General features: G+C 39.4%; 1 protein-coding gene across 1 annotated transcript in view; it reads right to left on the reverse strand.

Moving 5' to 3' along the window:
• Window positions 1-6662, reverse strand: part of eIF3j (eukaryotic translation initiation factor 3 subunit j) — a 100559-nt gene extending 93897 nt beyond the window's left edge. Inside the window, exons 1-2 of the mRNA XM_067146490.2 lie at window positions 6365-6662; window positions 6201-6283 (exon numbers count right to left, since the gene is read on the reverse strand). Coding sequence (XP_067002591.1) covers window positions 6201-6283; window positions 6365-6380 — 99 coding nt within the window. The 5' untranslated portion in view covers window positions 6381-6662. The remainder of the gene's footprint in view (window positions 1-6200; window positions 6284-6364) is intronic.
• Between the last annotated feature and the right edge of the window lie 4627 nt (window positions 6663-11289).

Consider the following 11289-nt stretch of genomic DNA (forward strand, 5'->3'; position numbering starts at 1 on the left):
TTAAGGAAACTTGTACTATCGACCCTGGAATCAGCCAGGAATCTAGGAAGACGTTCGTCACTCATAGTCTACTGGAACTGGAGTAGACCGCTTATGTTTCTTACCCATTTTTAATGCTGTTTTTTGAAGGGTGCCACCTTTCGAAAAAGAAGGAAGAGAAAGAGATACCGTCTTTGGTCCCACGAGTACTCCGGAAATATGAAGTCGACCTTCGGCAGAGCCAAGGAGATGTACCGAAGGCAAAGCTATATACTCCAGATGGCGACCGATATCTGGAGGGGGTGCTTAGAACTACTCTCCCAGTAGCCCTGCACCACCTCGCCACGACCCGAAACTTGTGATTGGGGGAGGATAAAACCTCCGTACTAACCTACTGTACCCGAGGCAGAGAGGGCGGCCAGATAGGAAGAGGAATGAAATTTAAGAAGGTGAGAATAGAAGGGTAGAAATAGTTTTGAAGAATAAAGAGCACAGACACCTCTCAAGCAACTCGGGGGACACTTTGTTAGTCTGGCTCTACACCGAACATGGGTAACCCTGAGCTGGCACAGCCCTCAGGATCAACAAGCACAGAAGCCCCCACACCGACGTCAAGCACATCATTCTTAAAGGGAACTTGTTAACCATATAGCCACAGGCTGCACAGAAAAAGTTTTTTACTTACAAAAGAAAAACAGAGATTTGTCTTCATATTAGAGAATCTTAAAATCTGAGGTTTGAATGCCAATAACCAATTAATTCATCATCATCCATCTGATCATGGATTGGGTGACACTGGACATCAAGCAATGTAGATTGTTTAATTACACTTGGCTTGACAAACTTGATGATAATCTGTTTCAATGGATCCATCATTAATTCAAACAGTGGATGGATATGATCAAATGATGGGGTAGTCACATGTAAGAAAAGTGGAAAATGCCTTGTTTAAGTCAGAGAAGTAGTGAGATTCACATTTCTGAAAACACGTGAGTCACATTTGGAAAAACTTGCCAGTCTTTTAGCAGAAGATGAGAATGAATCACAAAAAAAGAGTTGTGAATCATTTGTTTGTGGTGACCTGCTGTCTGCTCTGGGCCTAGTAAAAAAAAAAGATAAACTGGCAGAAATATTTGGAGCACACACTACCATCCCATCAATACAAAATGAAAGTAGTGGATACCACCATGTTTCAAAAACAATAAACAATCTCCTCATCAGTGATCATCAAAGTCTAACTTAATTACATCAAAGAAAAATATAACAATTGAGTCGTATGCGCGAACAAACGTCAATGTTACATTCCCTACATATTGAGAAAAACGGCAATGAAGATGATTTATGACAGCGGGACATTGCTATGCGAGAGAATGTAACAGACTTTTGTTCCGTAAACCAACAAGTTAGAAGTGCGCGCGCTCACTCATTCGCACATAATGTATGAATACAGAGGAGAATAGTGTTATTTGAAAGTTTTAGCCTAATTATAATGATTTGGTGCGTACAACATCTTTCCACTCACTGCGGTCACTTTTCCTTTTCCTGCATCTGTTTTTTGTCAACTTGAGTACACTGCTTGGGGAGAACAGTACATTACGATCACTACTATCGTCTGATTGCATGACTATGGTGTCGATGAGTAACTAAATAAACTCAGTAATATAAGACTGAACAAACCAGAACAATCTCTGGACTAGAATGTGTTCATTACATGCATTCAATTCCCGACATTGTCAAGCGCTCGCGCGGGAAACGATGTAACAGACTTTTGTTCCATTATTTTTCAAGTGCATTTCTCTTCACAATTTCCGGAATACTATAGCCATCTGTTGAGATATGCTCAAACTACCTGCAAATACAGATCCAGGACACATCATAGATGTTTGTTCCGTGAATATCTCAAATAACACGAAAATGTAACATAGGCCCTAGAGGTTTGTTCGCGCATACGACTCAATTTTTAATTGTTTTGCCTAAATTTAAAGATTATATCACAATGTATCAATGAATAAACAATTATTAATGGCACATTAGGAAACTAACCACATAAAATATTCAATGTTAAATGAGAATCACTTCTTAAACTCCAGCTCTTTAAATCTTATCTTTTTCTTCTTTCTACTTTTCTTCCCTAAATGATTAAATGCTAGTTTATATAATGGATTTTCAACTGGAATTTTTTTCATTTAAACTCCAGCTTTGGCAAAAAAAAAAAAAAAAGCTATTTTCATATTCCTCCCCCTTAGATTTCAAATCACCAAGATGTTTAACACACTTCACAGCAGTCAGGTTGTTTTTGCCACCATGTGCTATGTTAATATCACAAGAGTACACAGTACAAAACACTAATGTAACCTCCTTTTCTAGATACTGCATCCGTATACATGGGAAACCCAAAGAACAGGTTTCCCTTAACACCTGATAATGGTTTTTTTTTTTTGTAGATTTACTCATGATTACTGATAAACAACATGATCATCAGACAAAATATGCAATGAACACAATTCATGTTGCTCCACAACTACATAACCTCAGCTTCGCAAAACGTGGCAATAAATATGAAGCAAATTAAGTGTCTAACACAATTCACATGTTATTCCATAACTACAACATGACCTACACTTTGTAATATTTTTACTATTTTACATCACAAGACCTTTTTTAAAATTCACGCCAGAACAAGCTTCCGCAGGCCAACAATACATGCTGTGTGGCCAGCGAATATTCGATACATCACTCTGATTTATATTCATCCAATAGTTACACTTCGACTGGAAATACACGATGCAACCTGAATCCTAGTAGACTGATTTTGATTTGTTTGTAATGAAGGAGACTAACTCTTGGATAACTGTTCGGTTGTTCTTTAATGCATTGATACGTTCGATAACCTTTACTATCCTCAACTAAGGTCAACTTTAACTTCATTATCATCTTTAGTGTTCTCATTATTTTATGTGTGCCAATATTTGTATTTAATATACGTTTAAGCTGAACGTGTTTGCGTAACACATCACATTGGCAGGTGTATGGAATAGACACAAGCCTGGAATGAAACATCTGGTGACGAGGTTGTGAACCGCTTAGACTGATTGTGATGGTTCGGTCAGCTTCCGCTTCGAACGCCAGCGTTGCCACGTCCTGGGGGCCATCTGGTGGCGATTCAACGTACCATTTTCCACTTCTATTACAACGTCCAATTTAAAGTGTCACTGTTCAAGAAGCCTTTCTCGTGGACAGTCGAGATTTCTTCCGAGGACGCAGAGCACAGTTCCCTGCGAAACGTTAAGAATTTCACCTTATTTTCTTGACACGGCATAAGCCCAAAAGCCTATACAGTATCACTGATCTGGATTGGTTAGGTCCGGTCAACACCATTGGGCTGGATAGGTTAGACCTGGCTAGTGACAGAACCAATGGTCTGGAGTCCTTCAATTTATGTTTATCTACACACTTTTCATGACAGAGACTGAATAATCAAAAACTTACCTTTATTACGGTGGAGGATACAATATGCTCGCTCTGAGAATAAAGTGATGGACCCGTTCTTCCAGGAGGCGGCAATATTTGAACAAATGTTTTGCCAAGTACCAAATGAAATGGTTCTCTGTCCTGAGGTGGGTAGGGGTCCATAAACAATCCGCCACTTCTTCTCGATAGTGTTCGTGTGAACAGTGAGATCTCCAGCAAGGCGTTCTTGGTTCACTTCATGAACCAGTCCACTCCTATGTGTGTATTGAGATATTGAATGGTTTACCTACAGCTGCAGAAAAAACTTGTCCTGGAGGTATCGTAAGCCCTCCAATAGTCCGAAATTATTGGTGTCCAAGGTAATATACGTTCTCTGATAACATTCAACAAAGCAGCACTGCTGCAAAATTCAACGGGCACGTTGCCTCGCTCAACACCACCAAAAAACCACTGCCTTTCCAATCTAAGAGCATGGCCATTCTTCCTTTGCCAAAGTCCACCTCGTCAATCTCTACAACAATGTCTACTCCTTCAATTCGTGATGAATTACGTGTGACCCAATCCTCACAAACTACCCGGCAATAACTTGACCAGTCACACACACTGTCTTGAGACTGCATTCCAGCTCATGCTGGATGAATGCGTAATGTGGCCTGTTTGATAGTAACCAGCACGTTACAAACCGTACACTTTTCACATGCAAAATGCGCGTCTCCAAAAATGTTCCTGTTTTAGCAGATAACTTAACAGAGCACTCATGTTTTCCGCACCTGAAAGACAACTTTGTTCTATACACTTTAACGTTCAAATTTTTACAACAACATACTCTACAAAGAACAGAACCTTTAATTAGCCCATGGCTGATTAAAAAGTCACTGAATTTTGCTTCATCCACACTCAAAATCCTATACTGTAGATACTTCTATCACATCCACCGCAAACCACTATCACTTTGAAAATGTGCGCTTTTCTTATTTTCACCAAAAGTGGTAACCCTGTGGCCATTTATCACGCAACCTCTAGCGGGAAAAGAATTACATAGACTTTTTCACAGTTGACCAACAGAAACAAAGAAAATGGCTGCACTTCGTTCCTTCATGGTGTTCCGCTTTTAATTTTTCTATGTAAGTAAGAATACGTTTGGGGCGGGATAATGGATTTTTAGTACGCATAGAGGTAGGATCGGGTACGATGCGCAAAGGTATCACCGAGATATCACTATAAAATTTGTCACAAATGGAACATAGCAATTGCTTTTACACATATCAAGTGAAAAATTCCTGGCACATTAAGAAATATTTCATTTTTGGAGTATATTATGTATGCGTACTTTACCACTTTACAAGTACATTTGGTGTTACGCTCACAGTGACACACGTATGTCTTTTGTCTCACACGTTGAACAATTTCGTGTGTAATGTCTTTGTTCGCTAAAGTTCTTTGATCACGACGAGTTGTGGACTTGTGCCCTAACTGATTCATTAAGTTATTTATTGGTCCAGGGATCATGCTACTTCGGCAATAGCTTAAGGTCTTGTAATTTAACAATAACCTGTTCATTTGCCTCATCAAAAAATGAATACTGTTCACCTCCATTTTGCTTTTTGAACTAGCCGCTCTACTCATAATGGACAAAGATAATGAGAATCCACAGACATAGCACTCGCATTCCTCGGTGCTAGCCCTGGACCTCAAGCAAAGAACAAAAGACGGCATCAGCAGCGGAATACGACATAAACCAGTCCTGTCTACAAGCCTTCAGTATGTTTTCATATTTCTCAAATAACGACGGTATTTCTTAATGTGCCAGGAATTTTTCACTTGATATGTGTAAAAGCAATTGTTATGTTCCATTTGTGACAAATTTTATAGTGATATCTCGGTGATACCTTTGCGCATCATACCCGTAGGATCTCTCCTTGCTGCTACATCAGGCATTTATTGTACAACACTACTTTACAATCATTCCAAATGACTCCCAACTGTGGCCCGCCTAAGGTAGTGTCACCCAAGTGGCATATTTAATGAACATCCCACAATATAGTGCTCCCCAATACACAATGCTAGAATTCTATGTTCCACAACTAGATGGCAGTAAAAACTGATCGATGCAACTAGTATTGATTCAGAGTATCTCTAATACTGCACTGGGGAGTCATACAATGATTATTAACATTTTCAGTTAAGTACTAAAATTCATACTCAGGAGAAGTTGTACAGAATATAATCCCTCGAAGATCATCTATCACTCATAGAGGTTTTCATCACTTTGGTTATGACATTTCACTGGAAGGGATATTTAGTCTGGTTTTTATGAATATTTAGACCTACTCTCTTCACTTTCAGTTATTCAATTATAAACAAAATTATTTTACCCAAAAACAGACTTAAAAGTAACTGCATCATGCACACTATAACAGAAAAGTGGTTTTATTCCTAACATTATAAAAACATTATCCATCGATAAAATAACTATTAAAACATGACGAGCCTGCATTATATTAAACATTACCTTATGTTTTTTTGACCAAGCACTGCCTGACAAAAGGAATATGGAGCAATTAATGGGAACTTCAGAGGTAAAACAGTGACAGCTGTTCTGTACACAGATTGACTTTACAGTATAAATAATTCTACAAATCGAATAAACGACACCGAAAATGTGAAAAGCATGAAGAACATGCTCAACATAATTTATGAGACGTTCGATTTGGAACCAAAAGAGGCAAAATAATTGGCATGCCACGCACCTTAACGTCCTCTTCTTCATCTTCGCCTACCCACTTATTGGCACCCACGACAGGAGCCACGGGTAGTTGTTTCGCTTCGGCATCTGAAAATATTATACGTTCAGTATACGCTATCTTAGCCCAATGCATTATTATTCTCCTAGAAAATAATATAGAATATTTACCCCACTCTTCATCCATGTTAGGACTTTCACGTGAACGAAAATGTGGTTCCTATTACACGTTACCTGATAACACTAGAGGGCAGTAGTTTCGAAACAACGCAAATGGGACAATTTTAATCGTGATTCTGAAGTGTAATTTTACTTCACACACACGAATACTTAACTGTCAACCACGTAGTAAAGAACAATACTGGATAATTCTACATATATTACAACATATTTCTTGAACCGGAGAAGAGTTGCGGTCTAGAGCAAAATTAGCCATTTCCAACATCCGTAAATGATCTACTGATTACACACAGAGAATGCAATTCATACTCCAAAGAAACCAGAGCATCTTCAGGTTAATAATTATACTTTGAAAGTTGAATCTTGAACACATTCAGAATTTCGATCATAGACGACCAGAAATACAAAAATTCTCAAGTATTAATTACATAGAGCTATCGCATATACAAATCGAAGAAAAAGTGCAGAACAACAATTTTATGTGTAAAGTCGTCAGCCACTACTCGTTTCCGAAAATACGTTTTTCTCCTGCAGTTCTCCTTAAAGGCTGTTGGCTCTACAGAGATGTCGCTGATGACAGATCGAGCTAAATTTCGCATCAAACATGTGGCCGCACAAGTCACATCTAAGGCTGGCTGTCTTGTTTAGATCTGTTAATAAGCCTCATACCTGGCACCAGATTTTCTCTTGGGCAACTACCAACATATTGACCTTTGTTCCTTCCATTAATTTCAGGCAGGAGTTGGTTAGGCTACGGTTAGATTTACGGCTTTATATATCACTATTCTCCCATATCAATTTCAAGGGTCGCCTAACCACAAACAAAAATAAAGAGTATATCTGAGTGAAGATTAATAAACTTCATTATTTATAAATTTCAGCAAAATTATCCGCACTGTCATACAGTTTGCATCCGCCAATACACTAACTTCCGCGGATAAATGCGCGGATATCCGCATCCGTACAGGGTTCTATATACAGCTAACATTCCTTGAACTGCTGATGGCCTTGAACATAGTCAAGTGTGCTGAAAGGCTGGCATGAAGAAGGGCTATAATAAACTAAACAGACCTCCGACACATAAGCACCGCCAGAATTCAAGTTTGCAAACTCGAGTACCTAACCCACAGTGCGGGAACACTTGGTCAAAGTGCAATGGCTGTCTTGTTTACTCCTACGTGTAGTGCGATTGGTGTGCGACGCGTAGTGTATTCGTGTTGCTTCTCGAACTTACTACTTTGTTCATTCCAGATTATGATATACGGTAATGACAATTGACAGTGGTGGTCAAGAGGAGACCGATCCGGTCTCCACTTATTAACATTTAACAACAACATGTTAAATGTTAGAAGTGTTAAATGTTAACTGGTGACACCACCAACATGTTAAACGTTTAATGTTGAATACTGTTTCATTTAACATTGTGTCCACAATGTAACAACATGTTAAATATTAAAAGTGTTAAATGTTAACTGGTGACACCATCAACATGTTAAATGCTGAACGCTGTTTCATTTAACATTGTATCCACACTTAATAAACATGTTAAACTTCACTTTCTTTGTTTATGTATAATTAGTTCACCATATCAATTTGTGGTAATACATTAAGGTGGTGTCTGGTATTTTCAAAGAAGGACATTGGACTCAGATGAAGGGGATTTGGCTTTGTTATTGCCATTGTTGCTTCTTGTTATGATTTAGAAATGCAGTTCTTTAAGAGACATTTCCTCCGGTCATCCTGCTCATTGCTTCAAAAGCAAACCACTTTCAAGTATAAATTTTGTCCGCTCCCGCCCCGTCTTTTCTGTTTTTTTTTTTTTTTTTTTTTTTTTTTTTTTGCAATACTCGACTGTACTGGGAGCGGAGGGTCGCTAGGTTTGTTTTCGATGCACTCGCGGGAATAATTATAGATAGTTAAGAATTCCTGTAAAATGTCGGCTTTCTTCGCTTTATCCCTGCATTCCTTTGATGAGACATCCCATAAACAAGGCCTTTCTATTATATCATTAATTAAGTCCAAAATATGCTTGCTCCACTCCATTTCTGACTATAAATTTTAGTATAGTGCACAGAGAACGACACACGTGCGCGTATCGGTACCAGTACTGTATTTGTAGCTTATAACAAAGAGAATGAGTGTTGCGGAGTGTTGTAACTATAATCCTACTTCACAAGAAGCACGTCGTTTGCATCGTTTGTCTCTCTGTTGACATGGAAACGGAAAGGAAGTTGCCGAAGCTGTGCCAATATCTCATAAACAACGAATTGAATTGACATGTTTTCCAATTGGAGTGGAAAACACGCCAACATGTTAAAAGTGTTGACCTCAACATTCTGAGTTAACATGCAAAATCAACTGGAAAACAAAATCACAATATACATGTCAATTGCAACATGTTAAATTTAACATGTCGGTGTTAAATGTTAATCAGTGGAGACCGGCCTTCAAAAACATGTTAAACTCAAGGGCGACTTTTCAGGTGAAGTGCCACTCCACCACTTATTTTTACCATAATGAATTACTTAAATTTATTTTTCTTATGACATTTGTTGGTTTTACGGAAAGAAAATGTTTCATTGTACGGCCTTTGGAGCACCTCGTCACCTGATGAGAACCAGGGGAATTCACGAAAACGCCGGCTGTCGGCCATAGTACGGCGCGTGAGACGAGAGATTCCGCAGCTGCCTCTACCTCCGAAGTGCTCCTTCCTAGCGCTTGGCCTTGGCGGTTGCCATGACAACCGTGACGTCACCCGCGTACTTTCCACATAGCGGAATGTGCTAGTGAAGTTGTCGGAAGAGCGGAATGTTTCGTCTTCCCTGCGTCATCCTGTGTGAAGTACGAGTACTTACGGTCGTGGTTCATTCGTAGTGTTGTGCTGTTTTATTTAAATATGCATCCTATTTATGACATAGTGTGCATTTTATTATAAACACCATTTTCACGTTGGAGAAACGAAGATCAGAATGAAGTTCTACGTTTTGATCGCCCTACTGAATCACTGCAAATTTGTGCTACAAAATAAGTGAAACATTCCGGTAAATCTTACAATCTTAGTTTCAAACGATCGTGGTTTAATGAATTTCCATGGTTGTGCTCCTCTCCAGCTCTACAGAAGTTGTTTTGTTGGGCCTGCTTGCCTTTTATCAAGAAAAATAACGTTTGCAATAAAGAAGGATTTTCAGCACTTTTGAACATAATACGTTCTTTACATAAGCACTCAGACTCTGCAGAATATAAAATACGGCAGCTAGATTTCAAGACATTGGAAAGAAACCAAAATATGATCTCCGATTTCCTGAAGGAAAATGCCAGACTGTATATTGTAATTGTACATTTCAGTGAAAATGTACATTTAAATAGGCTTTTTCCTTCAGTTGGTATTTGATGCAGTGCTCTATTTAAAGGGGCCCATAGACGAGCAATATTATTGCGCAATATCGGGGTTTGTGCAATAAAATTGATAGCGTGAATTTAATATTGAAGGGCTGTGCAATATATTGTACGAAATCAAGAAAGTTTGAAATATATTGCGCAAATCGCAAAATACTGTGCTGTGTGTTGGCAATATTGTGCAATATCCCGTCCTCCCGCCAGTTGGTATCAACAAGCGTTGGAGAAGGTATTGTGATGGCAGGCAAAAAGGAGGAGAAAAGTTTATTTTGCAGTTTATCGAAGTGTACCATGGCCTGGGACGTTAAAAGCAAAGCGAGGAGTTCATAATACAATTCACTGCGCAGAAAGTTTCGAAAATCATTTGGTTCCCATTTTCTCAGTTCATTGAGTAAATTTTCATGAGTGTACTTTTCTCTGTCTAGAAACCACCGTTTCGCCCTTGTGCCCCTTTTCCGTTTCTGCTTCTTTTTGGCACTTATGCCCACGGCGATCGAAACGCAGCAAAGATCAGTGTCACTCCGTGTAATCACCAAATAAAATACCGGCATGGACTGACTATATATTGCAACGCATATTGTACGTCTATGACCGCTTTGCACAATATATTGCACAACTATCAATATTATCTCCACACGATTCTATTTATTGCACAAACTCGATTTTTGTGCAATAATATTGTACGTTTATAGGCAGCTAACAATATACTGTACAATCCATTTTGCGCAATAATATTGCACATCTATGGGCCCCTTAAGTAAGGAAGAACTACCTTTTCGTAGTCATGACGAAACATTAAATTCAATAAATCGTGGTCACGTGCTGGACCCTTCGCCAGTCACAGGTACGAGGTAGAGTACAAAACAACCAAAAGCAACACTTAGTTCCTAAATCTTGTCCTCCTCTGTGGTGTAGCGGTTAGTGTGATTAGCTGCTACCCCGGAGGCCTGGGTTCGATTCCCAGCTCTGCCAAGAAATTTGAAAAAGTCCACTCACCATCGGGAGATCAACTGAGTAGAGGCGGGCTGGATTCCCACCTCAACCATCCGGGAAGAGGTTTTCCATGATTTCCCACTTCTCCTCCAGGCAAATGCCGGGAGGGTACATAATTTAAGGCCACGGCCGCTTCCTTCCCTCTTCCTTGTCTATCCCTTCCAATCTTCACATATCCCACCAAGGCCCCTGTTCAACATAGCAGGTGAGGCCACCTGGGCGAGGTACTGGTCATCCTCCCCAGTTGTATCCCCCGATCCAGAGTCTAAAGCTCCAAGACACTGTCCTTGAGGCGGTAGAGGTGAACGTCCTCGCTGAGTCCGATTAAGAAAGAAAGAAGTTCCTAAATCTGCGCTCGAAACCGAACAGGTAATAGCTCTTCACCATACTTTACAGCCACGAGCCGCCAATGGTTAAACTTTACTTCCTTTTTCTATGGTACAGGTAATTCATTATATCAATTTGTAGTAATACTTTAGGTGGTGTCCAGTATTTTCAAACAATGACAATGGACTCAGATGAAGAAT

This window comes from Anabrus simplex, chromosome 4, assembly GCF_040414725.1.
Source record: "Anabrus simplex isolate iqAnaSimp1 chromosome 4, ASM4041472v1, whole genome shotgun sequence".
In the NCBI taxonomy this organism is placed as follows: domain Eukaryota; kingdom Metazoa; phylum Arthropoda; class Insecta; order Orthoptera; family Tettigoniidae; genus Anabrus; species Anabrus simplex.